This window comes from Pleurodeles waltl, chromosome 6, assembly GCF_031143425.1.
Source record: "Pleurodeles waltl isolate 20211129_DDA chromosome 6, aPleWal1.hap1.20221129, whole genome shotgun sequence".
NCBI classification, from domain to species: domain Eukaryota; kingdom Metazoa; phylum Chordata; class Amphibia; order Caudata; family Salamandridae; genus Pleurodeles; species Pleurodeles waltl.
In genome coordinates, this window is record NC_090445.1 from 327,158,923 (window position 1) to 327,175,767 (window position 16,845).

Below are 16,845 nucleotides of genomic sequence, written 5' to 3' on the forward strand. Positions count from 1 at the left end.
CAGGGTAGCTATAAAGAGTATATGGTTTGGGAGTTTGTCAAACACGAACACCACAGTTCCATAATGGCTACACTGAATACTGGGAAGTTTGGTATCAAACTTCTCAGTGCAATAACTCCACACTGATGCCAGTGTGGGATTTATTGAGAAATGCACTCAGAGGGCATGTAAGAGATGCGCCCTGTATACTGGTCCAACTACTAGTGCTAGGATAACCAGTTTCTGCCAGCCTGCCACATCCAGATGGATTTCTGGCCATATGGGGTGAGTGCCTTTGTCACTCTCCCCCGGAACAAAGCCTGTACTGGGTGGAGGTGCTTCACTCCTCCCCCTGCAGGAACTGTAACACCTGGTGGTGAGCCTCAAAGCCTCAAGCTTGGTGTTACAGCGCCCCAGGGCACTTCAGCTAGTGGAGGTGCCTGCCCCTCCTGACACAGCCCCCACTTTTGGCGGCAAGTCCAGAGGATATAATGAGAAAAACAAGGAGGAGTCACCCACCAGTCAGGACAGCCCATAAGGTGTCCTGAACTGAGGTGACCCCTCCCTTAGGAAATCCTCCATCTTGTTTTGGAGGATTCCCCCCAATAGGATTAGGGATGTATCCCCCTCCCCACAGGGAGGAGGCACAAAGAGGGTGTAGCCACCCTCAAGGACAGTAGCAATTGGCTACTGCTCCCCCAGACCTAAACAAACCCCTACCCTAAATTGAGTATTTAGGGGTGACCCTGAACCCAGGAAACCAGATTCCTGACGACCTACAACAAGAATAAAGACTGCTGACCTGAAATCCCTGCAGAGACGACAAAGACAACAACTGACTTGGCCCCAGCCCAACCGGCCTGTCTCCAGACTCAAAGAACCTGCACAGCAACGCATCCAGGGGGACCTGCGTTGAGGACTCAGAGGACTGCCCAGCAACCAAAGGACCGAGAAACTCCTGTGGACAGGGGCTCTGTCCAAGAAACAACCATCTTTAAAGGGACTCCAGCCTCATTCCGGAAGCGTGAGTCTCCTACACTCTGCACCCTATGCCCCCGGCTCGTGTCCAGAAGAACCAACACTGTAGAGAGGACCCCCAGGTGACTCCAATGACGTGGACACCCTGAGACGAACTCCCTGAACCCCTACAGCAACACCTGCAAAGAGAATCCAGAGGCTTCTGACTGCGACAGCCTGATAACAAAGAACCAGACGCCTGAAAGAAGCACTACACCCACAGCTCTCAGGCCCGAGAGAACCCAACTGCCGGTGCAGGAGTGACCAGCAGGCGGCCCTCATCCTTGCCTAGTCAGTGGCTGGCCCGAAAAGACCCCCTGTGCCCTGCCTGCATCGCCAGATTAACCCCCAGGTCTCTCCATTGATTTCTGTTTACAACCTGACACCTACTTTGCACACTGCACCTGGCCGCCCCTGTGCCGCTGAGGGTGTATTTTGTGTGCCTGTTTGTGACACACTTCCTTACCCCTATCCCAAATCCCTCCTCCACCCCCCCCCCCTACAAAAAGCTCTTTGTCTGCTCCTCGAGGACGCAGGTACTTACCTGCTAGCAAACTGAAACCAGAGCACCCCTATTCTCCATAGGTGCCTAAGCTATTAGGGCCCTACTTTCACCTCTGCACCTGACCGGCCCTGTGCTGCTAGTGCTGGGTGTTTGGGGTTAACTTAAACCCCAAACGGTGGGCTGCCTATGCCCCGGAGACTGAACTTGAAAGTGCTTTAGTTACCTGAAAAACTAACCAATACTTACCTCCCCCAGGAACTGTTGATTTTTGCACTGTGTCCACTTTTAAAATAGCTTATTGCCATTTTTGCCAAAACTTCGTACATTACTGTTTTAATTCAAAGTTCCATATTTACCTATGCTAAGTACCTTACAATTTATGTACTTACTTGAATTCTGAATCTTGTAGTTCTAAAATAAAGAAAATAATATTTTTCTATATAAAAACCTATTGGCCTGGAGTTAAGTCTTTGAGTGTATGTTCTCATTTATTGCCTGTGTGTGCAACAAATGCTTAACACTACCCTCTGATAAACCTACTGCTCGACCACACTATCACAAAATAGAGCATTAGTATTATCTAATTTTGCTACTATCAACCTCTAAGGAGAACTCTTGGACTCTGTGTACACTATCTCTCACTTTAAGATAGTATATACAGAGACAGCTTCCTAAAATTAGTCTCTGAATTTTGCTTCAAAAACTGTGTCAACTGCCAGTACAGGGAATCATGAGTAGTGAAAGTCTCTGGAGCCCAAAGAGACAGATGTTTGTATTTTAACCCTTATAATGTAAGCCTATGAGGAGACACTTTTTGTCATTACTTAGGTGTTCAGACGACAGTTGGTTATAGGTGCTGCAATGCAGTTTTTTATGTGGTCATCCATCCAGAACTCTTGTGCGGTCACCCTCTTTGTGGATTTATGGACATATATAAATATATTGATAGGAAATGTTCAGGGTTTGGGAAATTAATCTGTTATTTATGACCGTAATGAAAATTCTTACGATGCAGAACGAGGACTATTATTTTGTTTTTATCCATCAGTCATTTACCTCTTACTATCTTATTGTTGGTTGTTCTGTTTTTTGAATTGCTGGGGCTTATGACACTACTTTTCGGTTTCAGGTGTTACCGGTCATGCTGCGTGCAATGCCTTTGAAAGATGATTTTGCTGAAAATGTAACCGTCTTTAAATGCATCACCTTTCTATACAGCAAAAGTCCTGAGAAGGTAAATGTTTCTGATATATTTTCTGGTTTGTGTGTTCTGTCTGTATATGTATTGCTGGCTGTGCATGTCCTCCAGCTACAGGACCCCAGTGCTCATAGTGGAAACCCTATTTGTCAGTGTGTTTGATATGTGTCACTGGGACCCCGCTAGCCAGGACCCCAATGCTCATAGTTTGTGGCCTATATGTGTTCCCAGTGTGGTGCCTAACCGTATCACTGAGGCTCTGCTAACCAGAACCTCCGTGTTTATGCTCCCTCTGCTTTTAAAATTGTCACTGCAGACTAGTGACTAATTTTAGCAATTCTGATTGGCACACTGGAACACCCTTATAATCCCCTAGTATATGGTACCTAGGTACCCAGGGTATTGGGTTCCAGGAGATCCCTATGGGCTGCAGCATTTCTTTTGCCACCCATAGGGAGCTCAGACAATTCTTACACAGGACTGCCACTGCAGCCTGAGTGAAATAACGTCCATGTTATTTCACAGCCATTTTACACTGTACTTAACTAACTTATAAGTCACCTATATGTCTAACCCTCACTTGGTGAAGGTTAAATGCAAAGTTACTTAGTGTGAGGGCACCCTGGCACTAGCCAAGGTGTCCCCACATCGTTCAGGGCAATTTCCCCAGACTTTGTGAATGCGAGGACACCATTACACACGTGCACTACATATAGGTTAATACCTATATGTAGCGTCGCCATGGTAACTCCGAACATGGCCATGTAACATGTCTAAGATCATGGAATTGTCACCTCAGTACCATTCTGGGATTGGGGGGGACAATTTCATGCATCCCGGGGCTCCAGCATAGAGCCTGGGCAGTGCCAAACTAACTCTCTGGGGTTTTCTCTGCAGCTACCGCTGCTGCCAACCCTCAGACAGGTTTCTGCTCCCCCCCCCAGCCCAGCCCAGTCCCAGGAAGGCAGAACAAAGGATTTCCTCTGAGAGAGGGTGTTACACCCTCTCCCTTTGGAAATAGGTGTGAAGGGCCTGAGGGGAGTAGCCTCTCCTGGCCTCTAGAAATGCTTTGAAGGGCACAGATGGTGCCCTCCTTGCATAAGCCAGTCTACACCGGTTCAGGGATCCCCCCAGCCCTGCTCTGGCGCAAAACTGGACAAAGGAAAGGGGAGTGGCCACTCCCCTGACCAGCACCTCCCAGGGGAGGTGCCCAGAGCTCCTTCAGTGTGTCACAGACCTCTGCCATCTTGGATGCAAGAGGCGTGAGGGCACAGTGGACAGCTCTGAGTGGCCAGTGCCAGCAGGTGACGTCAGAGACCCCTCCTGATAGGTGCTTACCTTTCTCTGTAGCCTCTCCTCCTCTTTGGGCTATTTAGGGTCTCTCTTGTGGGCATCTCGGCAAATAACTAATGCAAGAGCTCACCAGAGCTCCTCTGCACTTCCCTCTTCGACTTCTGCCAAGGATCGACCGCTGACTGCTCCAGGACGTCTGCATAACCACAACAAAGTAGCAAGAAGTCTACCAGCAACATTGTAGCACCTCATGCTGCTGGCTTTCTTGACTGTTTCCTGGTGGTGCATGCTCTGAGGGCTGTCTGCCTTCACCCTGCACTGGAAGCCAATAAGAAATCTCCTGTGGGTCGATGGTATCTTTCCCCTGCCAACGCAGGCACCAAACTTCTGCATCACCAGTCCTCTGGGTCCCCTCTCATCCTGACGAGCGTGGTCCCTGGAACACAGGAGCTGGGTCCAAGTGTCTCCCACAGTCCAGTGGCCCTTCTGTCCAAATTTGGTGGAGGTAAGTCCTTGCCTCCCCACGCCAGACACTAATCCTGTGAACTGCAGCTGCTCAGGCTTGTGTGCACTTTTGCAAGACTTGCTTCATGCACAGCCTAGCCCAGGTCCCCAGCACTCCATGCTGCATTGCCCAACTCGCTGAGTTGGACTCCGTCGCGGGACCCTCCTTTGTGACTCTGAGTCGACCACTGTCTTCAGATCTTCTAAGTGTGGGCTCTCTGAGTTGCTGAGCGCCCCCTCTGTCTCCTCCTCCAAGGGGCGACCTCCTGGTCCTTCCTTGGCCTTAGCAGCACCCAAAATCCTCAACCGCGACTCTTGCAGCTAGCAAGGCTTGTTTGCGGTCTTTCTGCGTGGAAACAACTCTGCATCCTCCAGCACGCCGTGGGACATCTTCTAACCAAAGGAGAAGTTTCTGGCACCTTCCGTTGTTGAAGAATCTTTGGCTTCTTCCACCCGGAGGTAGCACTTTTGCACCTTCATCCGGGGTTTAGTGGGCTCCTGCCCCCCCGGACACTTGCGTGACTCTTGGACTTGGTCCCATTCCTTTACAGGTCCTCAGGTCCAGGAATCTGTCTTCAGTGTTTTGCTGGCAGTTGTTGTCCTTGCAGAATCCCCTATCTCGACTTTACTGTCTTTCTGGGGTAGTAAGGTAACTTTACTCCTACTTTTCAGGGTCTTGGGGTGGGGTATGTTGGGCACCCTTAGTGTTTTCTGACACTCCCAGCGACCCTCTACAACCTACATTAGGCCTGGATTCCAGTCGTGGTTTGCATTCCACTTTTGGAGTATATGGTTTGTGTTGCCCCTAGGCCTATTTCTACCTATTGCATTCTACTGTGATTCTACATTGTTTGCACTACTTTTCTGTTACTTACCTGATTTTGGTTTGTATCTATATTTTGTGTATCTTACTTACCTCCTAATGGAGTATATCCTCAGAAATATTTTTGGCACATTGTCACTAAAATAAAGTACCTTTATTTTTAGTAACTCTGCGTATTGTGATTCTTATGATACAGTACTATATGATATAAGTGGCAAAGTAGGAGCTTTGCATGTCTCCTAGTTCAGCCTAAGCTGCTAGAACACTACTAATCTACTAATAAGGGATAACAGGACCTGGCACAAGGTGTAAGTACCATCAGGTACCCACTATAAGCCAGGCCAACCTCCTACAAGGGGTCTGAGGACCCTTTGAAATATGACCTGGAACAGGACTGGTACGAGGATCTAGGGGAGGCCAGTGGACTGGACACATCTCCAGATACTGGTATGCTCTCTCTTCCTACTGTGGCTACGGAGGATGGAGCTTCTTATGCTATGGTAGTGTGTAGGGCAGCTGAGGTCTTGGACCTTGACTTGCGTACGGTGCCAGTCAGGACGAATCTTCTGACAGAGGTGCTTCCACAGGGGGTGATACCATCAGAGCCGATGTTGTCCTTCAATGAGGCCCTAACAGACGTCCTTCTGGGTGCATGGTCCAAACCCAGCACAGGGGCTCCTGTGTATAGGACGGTCGGCCGCCGCTAAAGGCCCGCTCCGAGCAACCCTAGTTTCCTGACCCAACACCCCACTTCGGAGAGCATGGTGGTCCAAGCCTCTAGTTCCCGTGGTGCCTTCCCTTCCACTCCCCCGGATAGGGAATCCAAGAGGCTAGACCAGCTTGAAATGAAAATGTTTTCTTCCACCAGCCTGGCATTGAGGTCCGGAAACACCTCTTTCCTATTGGGCCATTTTTCCCATACTTTATGGGATATGGTAGCACAGGTGCTGTCCAGGTCCCGGAGGGCGTAAGGGACACTCTCACCCAGGCTGTCAAGGATGGGAGAGATGCTGCCAAGTTCACGATCAGGTGTGGATTGGACACGACCGACTCGCTGGGCAGAGCAATTTCATCATCAGTGGCCCTACGTCGCCACGCCTTGCTGTGTTCAACTGGCTTTTCGAGGGATGTCCAGTCAAGTTTGATGGACATGCCTTTTGATGGCTCTCACCTTTTTGGTGAGAAGGCAGACGCTGCACTTGAAAGGATCAAGGATTCTCAAGCCTTTCAGCACCAGGACGACAGCAGTGTGTCTTTCACCCATTTTGAGGCTTCATAAGGGGCCTGGTACCACGGCAGGCACAGTTTAGCCACCATCCTCAGGCTTCCCAGAAGAGGACGTCGTCGTGGTACCATCAGATCCAGAGGGTCTGGCCAGAGGTCGGCCACCACACGGCCCCCCTCCATGGCACCCAAGCCCTCCTAGTATGGTTCTGCAGGACCACGTCCGTCCAGTTGGAGGAAGGATTCAATTTCATCTCCCTCACTGGCTTTCCATCACAACAGACAAATGGGTTCTGCAGATCATACGGAAGGGCTATTCCCTCCCCTTCCAGTCTTTCCCTCCCCTACTCCTCCGACAAAAGAGCCGCTGATGGAGGATCATTTAATTTTGCTCCACAAGGAAGTTACGGCTCTCTTGGCCAAGGGAGCCATAGAAAGGGTCCCGATGTCAGAAGTAGGCAGTGGTTATTCCCGCTACTTTATGATTCCCAAAAAAACAAGGGCCTTCGCCCTATCCAGGATTTAAGGGTCATCAATCTCTTCCTTAAGAAAGCGAAATTCAAGATGCTCACTCTTGCTCAGGTCTTGTCTGCCCTAGATCAAGAAGGGTGGATGGTAGCGTTGTACTTGCAGGACGCATATTTTCATGTCCCCATCCTGCCAGCCCACAGGCGTTACCTGCGGTTCAAGGTGGGCCACAAGCATTTTCACTTTACTGTGCTCCCTTTAGATCTCACCAGTGCCCCTCGGGTGGTCACAAAGAGATTTGCGCAGGTCAGGGAGTTCAGTCTTCCCCTACCTCGACGATTGGCTGTTGAAGGCTCCCATGCCCCAGGCTCTAGTCACCCATCTCCAGACGACGGCGAACATCCTGCACTCGTTGGAGTTCACTATCAATGTGCCGAAGTCACACCTGACTCCCTCTCAGAAGCTCACTTTTATCGGAGCTGTTCTGGACACAGTGCAGTATTGGGCCTATCCTCCTGAGCAGCGAGTTCAGGATATTCAGGTTATGATACCGATGTTTCAGCCTCTATCCTCAGACGCTCCCTCTTATTGGAGCTGTTTCGGATTTCTCCTCCCGACAAGCGAGTCCAAGACATTCAGGCTATGTTTCTGATCTTTCAGCCTCGGTCTTGGGTTTCGGTGAGACTGACTGAGGCTGCTGGGCCTCATGGCCTCCTGCATCCTACTAGTAACACATGCCAGATGGCATATGCCGGCTCTGAAGTGGGACCTGAAGTTCCAGTGGGCTTAGCATCAGGGAAATCTCTCCGACATGGTCCAGATCTCGGAGGGGACTGTGAAAGACCTGCAGTGGTGGCTTTCGAATCCAAATTGGGTCAACGGCAGATCCCTCTCCCTTCCCCAACCAGCACTCTCTATAGTGACAGATGCGTCACTTCTGAGTTGGGGCGGCCACATGGGAGAAGCAGAGATCAGAGGCCTCTGGTCTCCGGAGGAGTCGGGGCTCCACAAAAATATGCTGGCTCTCCGGGCGATCAGGCTTGCGTTGAAATAATTCCTTCCCCCCTCTCAAAGGGAATGTGGTGCAGATGTTCACGGACAACACCACCGCCATGTGGTACTCCAATAAACAAGGTGGGGTAGGATCCTGGACCCTTTGTCAGGAGGCAATAGGCTTCTGGACATGGCTGGAACATCAGTGCATTACCCTGATGGTTCAATATCTGGCGGGCTCTCTCAACGCCAGAGCAGATGATTACGAATGGCGTCTCCTTCCGGACGTGGCGCAAGGTCTCTTTCTCAAGTGGGGAGAGCCTTGGTTAGATCTGTTCGCCCCCGCAGAGAATGTGCAATGTCAGCTGTTTTGCATGTTGGAGTTTCCAAGGAGGCACTCGTTCGGAGACGCTTTTCATCTCGAGTGGAGCTCTGGCCTCCTTTACGCCTTCCTGCCTATCTCTCTTCTGCCCATAGTTCTCAAGAAAATCAAGTACAACCGGCCCCAAATTATCTTGGTGGCTCCAGACTGGGCTCGAAGAGTGTGGTATCCAGAGCTATTGAGCATGTCTGTCGATCCTCCACTCAGACTGCCTCTTCGGGCGGATCTTGTGTCGCTGCAGCAGGGGACGGTCCTCCACCCGATCCTGTCCAACCTCCGCCTTCATGCGTGGAGATTGAGCGGCAACAGTTGATGGTATTTGCCCTTCCACCCAAAGTCTGCAATGTTATCTTAGCAGCCAGGCGTCCATCAACTAAAACTGTATACGCCTGTCGGAATAAATTTGTGGCATGGTGTACCAACAAATCTGTTGATCCCCTTTCTGCCCCTCTGTCAGAGGTTCTTCTGTTCATTTTTTCTTTAGCCCAGCAGGGCTCTGCTTTGGGCACCCTTAAAGGTATTTGTCTGCCATTTCCGCCTTTCTTAGGCTATCTGATCAGCCCTCACTCTTTAAATCTCCTATTGCGAGTAGGTTCTTAAAAGGGCAACCCACTTATTTCCTCCTACTCCGTTCATCTTGCCTCAGTGGTATCTTAATCTTGTACTTACTTATTTGATGTGTACCCCTTTGAGCCAATGCATAATTGTCCCTTGCGGCTCCTCACATTCAAAACTGTCGTTCTAGTCGCTATCACCTCTGCTCACAGGGTGAGTGAGCTTCAGGCCCTTTCTTCAAAGCCTTTTACTTTGTCTGTACACCCTGACAAAGTGGAGCTTCCTTCCTTCCTAAGGTGGTTACACCATTTCATGTAGGCCAGTCCATCACTTTGTCTACCTTCTATGCACCCCCACATGCTTCCCATGAGGAGGAGAGACTCCACTGTCAGGACCCAAAAAGAGCACTGGTGTTCTACCTCAATCGTACTAAAGATTTCCGGGTAGATGATCAACTCTTTGTTGTCTATGTGGGTGCGAAGAAAGGGAAGGCGGTGCAAAAGGGTACCATCTCTCGATGGGTGCTTCTTTGCACCAAATATGCTACGCTTTGGCTAAAAAGCAACCTCCTGAAGGCTTGCATGCTCATTCTACCAGAGCAACTGCTGCTTCACTGCGTTAGCACACGGAGTTACTTTCCTGGATATCTGTCAGGCAGCTACGTGGGCATCCCTGCCCATGTTTGCTAAGCATTACTTTCCTGACGGACCTGGATAGTCAGGTCCGTCGAGACGGCTTCTTTGGTCATTCGGTCCTGCAGGACTTTGTAGTATGATCTTGGTTCGCAGCCCACCACGAGGATGGCATTGCTTGGGTATCTATCCTAAGGTAAGGAATCTGCAACTGCAAGTCTCTATCAGATGTACAAGTTACTTACCTTCGGTAACGAAATATCTGGTAGAGACATATTCTAGTTGCAGATTTCTTACCAACCACCCATCCACCCCGCTTGCAAACTGATTTCTAGGGACAGTGATGACCCCCTTTCAGGTCCTTAGCTCTGGCGCACCAATCTCAATGTTCTTAGCGGCTCTACGCTCTGGCTTGGAAAGTCGTTAAAAGAAACTGACATCACTGCACGAGGGCGGCGTCTATGTACTACTCCCGACGTCATCACGGCTACCATGACGCCTGCAGAGTCGACTGACGCCACCTACAGTCGCGCATGGGTATTGCTCGAAGAAAAAACTCCGGATCCAGTCTGACGCCTGGGGGAAAATTCTAAGGTAAGAAATCTGCAACTAGAATATGTCTCTACCAGATATTTCATTACCGACATCTGGTAGAGACTCTATCTAGCTGCAGATTGCTTTCACCCACCCAAGCGTACCCGCTCTGCAGATATATATATATATATATATATATATATATATATATATATATATATATATATATATATATATATATGTTTTTGGCATTTTTGCCCTTCTTAAAAGCATGTAATATTTTGTCTTCAAACAGTCAAGTGAAAAAGCTAAACTGCATACTGTTAGTTCTTCCATGACTGCGCTTCTGGCGTGAAAAGTTGTGGGAAATAACTGACGTATACGTGCCGAGGTGGCGTCTGTATAGACAACTGTGATGTCATAGACTGCTCCAACGACGCTGACGATGCCACGCGGAGCCGGATGACACATGTGGATCCGAACGACGCCACCCGACGGCGCGTGCAGGGTACTGCTCAGCAGAAAAATTCCGTGTTCGAAGCTGACACCAGGGAATTCTAAGGTAAGGAATCTGCAGCTAGATAGAGTCTCTACCAGATAATTTGTTACCGAAGGTAAGTAACCTGTTCTTTAGGGGGCGTTTTAGGGGGAACCTGGTAGTGCCCAATGGGCCATCTACCTTAGGGTGGCTACACCCACTAAGTGACCACATCTTGTGGGCCGAGATCACATGCTTACACCTGATTGACAATCTTCACTCCATCCAAGATGGATGAAAATGAAATGGAGAGGTTAGCTCGCATGTAACACCTTGGGGGTGATACAAGCTAGGTGTTGCCACTCCTTCTGTCCTTTGTTTGGTTTTCCCACTGTTGCTTCCACTAAAAGTGGGGGTTTGCAACAGGGATGGCCATCTGCTTCTAACAGCAGGCCTGGGGGGTGGGTTTTAAGCGTGGAAAGGCCTTTGAAGGTCACCAGCATGGGAGTGCACATTCCTGGGGGAGTGGGTGCGAGCGCTTCCATCCAGTAAGGGGTTTGTTCTGAATCCCAGAGAGCAGGAGCTCTCACCCCAGGCGTTTAGACTTGTGTTTTGAGGTGGCAGTCTGGATGTGACCGGCTAGCAACCATGCCAGGGTAGTTAGCTTTTGCAGGGGACACCTCTAAGGTGACTCCGAGGTACATTAACCAGGTCCCCATTTTCAGTGTTCCATCCCTGTAGGAAGCTGGCTCTGTATATAGTATATCAAAATGAGATATAGTGTGCACAAAGTCTAGGGGTTCCCCAAGAGGCTTGACAGAGGCAATAATAGATAATACTAATGTTCTATTTGTGGTAGTGTGGTCGAGCAGTTAGGCTTATCAGAGGGTAGTGTTAAGCATTTGTTGTACACACACAGGCAATAAATGAGAACACACACTCAATGACTTAACTACAGGCCAATAGGTTTTGATATAGAAAAATATTATTTTCTTAATTTATTTTAGAACCACAAGATTCAAATTTCAGTTAAGTACATTAAATGTAAGGTACTTTGCATAGGTATAGATAGGACTTTGAGTCAAAACAGTAATGTACACAGTTTGGCATAAAATGGCAATAAGCTATTTTAAAAGTGCAAAACTCAACAGTTGCTGGGGAGGTAAGTATAATTAGTTAATGTGGTAAGTAAAGCACTTACAGGTTCAGTCTCCGTGGCATAGGTGGCCCACCGTTGGGCGTTAAAGTCAACCCCAAACACCCAGCACCAGCAACAGAGGGTCGGTCAGGTACAGAGGTCAAAGAGGAGCCCAAATCACATAGACGCCTATGGAGACAGGGTGCTCCGGCTCTAGACTGCTGGCAGGTAAGTACCTGCGTCCTCAGGGAGCAGACCAGGGATGTTTAGTCGAGTCTGTGCCAAGTAGGCAAAGAAACACGTCCTCAGAGGCACAGGGGCGGCCGGGTGCAGTGGGCAAACAGTGTTTCGGATTTGCAATAGGATTCAATGAAGGGACCCGGGGGTCACTCAGACGTTGCAGGCAGGGCACAGGGCGGTTTCTCGGGCCAGCCACCATCTAGACAAGGGTGAGGGCCACCTGCTGGTCCCTGCTGCACCGGTGGTTGGTTCTTCACGGGTCTGAGGGCTGCTGGTGCAGTGCTTCTTCCAAGCGTCTGATTTCTTCGTCCCGGGCAGTCGCGGTCAGAGGGGTCCTCGGGATTCCCTTTGCAGGCGTTGTCGTAGGGGTGCAGAGAGGTTGGCCCAGGGTGGACATGTTGTCAGAGTCACTTGGGGATCCTCTCTGTGTCATTGGTCATTGGTTTCTCTGGACACGGGCCAGGGGCGTTGGGTGCAGAGTGATGGGGACTCTTCTTCTGGACTGAGGTGAGAGTCCCTTTAAAGATGGTTTCTTCTTGCTTTCTTGGACAGTTCCACTGTCCACTGGAGTTTCTTGGTCCTTTGTAGTTGCAGGGCAGTCCTCTGAGTCGCTGGTGCAGGTTCTTTGAAGTTGGAGACAGGCCGGTAGGGCTGGGGCCAAAGCAGTTGTCGTCTTCCTTCTTCTCTGCAGGGTTTTCAGGTCAGAAGTCCTTCTTCTTTGTAGGTCGTCAGGAATCTGATTTCTTGGGTTCAGAGTCACTCCTAAATACTAAATTTATGGGTATGTTAGGGCTGGAGGGGAGTAGCCAATGGCTACTGTCCCTGAGGGTGGCTACACCCTCCTTATGCCTCCTCCCTTTGGGGAGGGGGACACATCCCTATTCCGATTGGGCTAAATCCTCCAACACAAGACTGAGGATTTTCTGGGGAGGGGTTCACTTCAGCTCTGGTCACATTAGGGGTGGACCTGGCAGATGGGGTGATTCCTCCTTGATTTTCTCATTATCTTCCTGAACTTGCCACCAAAAGTGGGGGCTGTGTCCGGGGGGCGGGCATCTCCACTAGCTGGAGTGCCCTGGGGCTCCGTAAGACCAGACTTGAGCCTTTGAGGCTCACCGCCAGGTGTTACAGTTCCTGCAGGGTTTTCAGGTCAGAAGTCCTTCTTCTTTGTAGGTCGTCAGGAATCTGATTTCTTGGGTTCAGAGTCACTCCTAAATACTAAATTTATGGGTATGTTAGGGCTGGAGGGGAGTAGCCAATGGCTACTGTCCCTGAGGGTGGCTACACCCTCCTTGTGCCTCCTCCCTTTGGGGGAGGGGGACACATCCCTATTCCGATTGGGCTAAATCCTCCAACACAAGACTGAGGATTTTCTGAGGAGGGGTTCACTTCAGCTCTGGTCACATTAGGGGTGGACCTGGCAGATGGGGTGACTCCTCCTTGATTTTCTCATTATCTTCCTGGACTTGCCACCAAAAGTGGGGGCTGTGTCCGGGGGGCGGGCATCTCCACTAGCTGGAGTGCCCTGGGGCTCCGTAAGACCAGACTTGAGCCTTTGAGGCTCACCGCCAGGTGTTACAGTTCCTGCAGCCCTTAAAGACCTTCCCTGGCCACAGTACCCTTGGTACCAGGGTTACATTTTACAAGGGACTTATCTGTGTGCCAGGGCTGTGCCAATTGTGGAGACAAAGGTACAGTTTTAGGGAATAAACACTGGTGCTGGGGCCTGGTTAGCAGGGTCCCAGCACACTTTCAATCAAAGCTGGCAACAACAAAAGGCAAAAAGTTAGAGGGTAACCATGCTGACGGTGGCATTTTCCTACAATCCCTTAAACAAGACACCTGGTCAATTGATCCCCAAGTGACCCCGCCCTACAACCACCTATAAGTCCCAAGTAAATGGTGCCCCTGGTACCTAGTGCATGGATACTGAAGAGGGCCCCTCAGATCTGCAGCACAACCTGTGTTACTCTGAAGGACCCAGCACCAACCTTATACAGACTGGCAATTACAACACTGAGTCCTGATGATGGTCTTATGGACCTCGGACTGCCACCATAGACCGAAACGTCAACATTACCTTCTCATTTTACAAACTGAATTGAAAGACCATGATATTGCTTGAACTGGGACTGAAAAACAGGCATTTATTGTGCAGGACTGTGTCAAGAGGAGCATTCTGACCTCTTTCTGGATCTTCCAATTGTGTGATGTAAGGGCGTTTATATACAGTGTTGTCTATTAGATGGACATTTGTTGTACAGTTTTTTTAACTTCATGAATATTGATTAATATATTGGATTTGAACAGTACGGAGTTGTCTTATTCATTAATTGAAGACTGGATCTTATGTACACAAATTAGATCTAAACAATTCCTCTAGGAGCATTTGTAAGTGAGACAGTGCTCCCTAACATTGCATGCAATATATGCAAGTCACCCTTCTAGCAGGCCTTACAGCCCTAAAGCAGGGTGCATTATGTAGGAGAGTACCCTCTTTTTGGCATGGTTACCCTCACTTTTTGCCTGCTGTCAGTGTTTTTTAAAAACTATTTTTACTGGGATCCTGCTAACCAAGACCACAGTGGTTGTCTAAGACATTGTACACCCCACAATAGGCATACTGGTGCCCCCATATAAGTCCCTAGTACATGATACTTAGGTACCCAGGGCAATGGGGCACCAGGGGGTTCCCCATGGGCTGGAGAATGCATTGTGCCACCCATGGGAATCCCCTTTCACTACAGGTCACTGCTCCAGGTCAGTGTAAGTCACCCCTATGGTAGGCCCTCCTAGCCCAGAGGACAGGGTGCACATACCTGTGTGTGAGGGCACCTCTGCACTAGCAGAGGTGCCCCTACAAACTCCAGTTCCATTGTTCTGGACTTGGGAAGTGCAGGGATGCCATTTTATGTGTGTACTGGACACAGGTGTGTCCAGCTACATAATGGAACCTGGGCATGTTTGGTATCAAACATTTCGTAGTCATACCCCAATACAGTGCCAGTGTTGGTTCTCTGATTCCAAGCACTCTGGGGGCTCCTTAGAGGACCCCTAGTATTGCTCCTACCAGTCTTTAAGGGTTTTACAAACAGTCCACGCTGCTGCCACCCTCCAGACGGGTTTCTGCCCTCCTGTTGTTTGACCAGCTCAAGCAAGGGAAGGCAGATCAAAGGATTTCCTGTGGTAGAGGGAGGCAACACCCTTTTTCCATGGAAATAGATGTGGCATGGCTTGGAGAGGGGAGGGGGGTGGAGGTAGCCTCCCCAAGCCACCGGTATGCTTTGAAGGGCACATTTGGTGCCCTCCTTGCATAAACTGGTTTGCACCAGTCCAGGGGCCCCCAGTCCCTTCTGGCACGAATCTGGACAAAGAAAAAGGAGTGACCACTCCCCTGTCTATCACCACCCCATGGGTGGTCCCAGAGCTCCTCCAGGTTGCCACGTCTGCCATTTAGGCCCCTGGGAGCATCTGAGTCGCCACATCAGGCAATTGACATCACCGCCCCCTCCTGATAGGTGGTCACCTTGCAGGTGACCAAACCCCCTCTTAGGGCAATTTCGGGTCTCCCTATTGGGTGGGTCCTCAGATTCGACATGCATGATTCCAGAAGGACTCTTCTGCATCGTTTACTTCATTTTCTGGCCACTGGGACTGCAACTGGACCCTCCAGGAACCAACAATCTGCAACTACAGCGACGGCAACGCTCTGCAACATTGTTTATCTGGCTCCTTCCAGCAACTGCAACGTTTCCCTGGCTGTGCATCCTCTGAGGGCGGCGAGTCTTCAGCCTGCACAAGATGTAAGAAGGAATCGCCCTTGGAGTGAAGGAGTCACTCCCCTGCATCTGCAGGCACCAACTGCAACGACGACGAGCTGTTTGAATCTGCTCTCCTCTGGAACTGCATGGATCCTACATCTCAGGTGGCGGTCTGGAGTGGTCCCCTTGGTCCTCTCTACCTGCTGTCCAACTTGGGAAATGGTAAGCCCTTGCCTCTCCTTACAGGACTGTATCCCTGTGCATCACAACTCTTGCAGCTACCAAGGCTTGTTTGCTCCAAGGGATCTTCAGGCTTTGTGTAGACCCGCCCCCAGCACTTCTCCCTGCAACGCACCTTCTTCTTCCTGCTGCTCCAATGACATGGGATACTTCTTCAGGTGTGCTGAGTGGGCCTCACCACCAGGTGTTACAGTTCCTGCAGGGGGAGGAGTGAAGCACCTCCACCCAGTACAGGCTTTGTTCCTGGCCACAGAGTGACAAAGGCACTCTCCCCATGTGGCCAGCAACTTGTCTGGTTTGTGGCAGGCTGGCAGGAACTAGTCAGCCTACACTAGAAGTCGGATTGGTATTCAGGCGACATGTTGCATGTTACAATAAATTGCACACTGGCATCAGTGTGCATTTATTGTGCTGATAAGTTTGATACCAAACTTCCCAGATTTCAGTGTAGCCATTATGGAACTGTGGAGTTCGTGTTGGACAAACTCCCAGACCATATACTGTTTTGGATACTGTAGGGGCATAGTGCTCCTACACACATGCCCTCACCTGTGATATAGTGCACCCTGCCTTAGGGCTGTAAGGCCTGCCAGAGGGGTGACTTACCTATGCCACAGGCAGTGTGAGGTTGGCATGGCACTCTGAGAGGAGTGCCATGTCGACTTAGTCATTTGCTCCCCACCAGCACACACAAGCTGTGAGGCAGTGTGCATGTGCTGAGTGAGGGGTCCCCAGGGTGGCATGAGACATGCTGCAGCCCTTAGAGACCTTCCCTGGCATCAGGGCCCTTGGTACCAGGGATACCAGTTACAAGGGACTTATGTGAGTGCTAGGGCTGTGCTAATTGTGGAAGCAAAGGTACAGATTAGGGAAAGAACACT

At 50.0% G+C, this 16,845-nt stretch overlaps 1 protein-coding gene across 1 annotated transcript in view; it reads left to right on the plus strand.

Annotated features, from left to right (window-relative positions):
• Positions 1-16,845, plus strand: part of IPO4 (importin 4) — a 1,872,953-nt gene that overhangs the window by 1,460,861 nt on the left and 395,247 nt on the right. Inside the window, exon 28 of the mRNA XM_069238173.1 lies at positions 2,631-2,735. Coding sequence (XP_069094274.1) covers positions 2,631-2,735 — 105 coding nt within the window. The remainder of the gene's footprint in view (positions 1-2,630; positions 2,736-16,845) is intronic.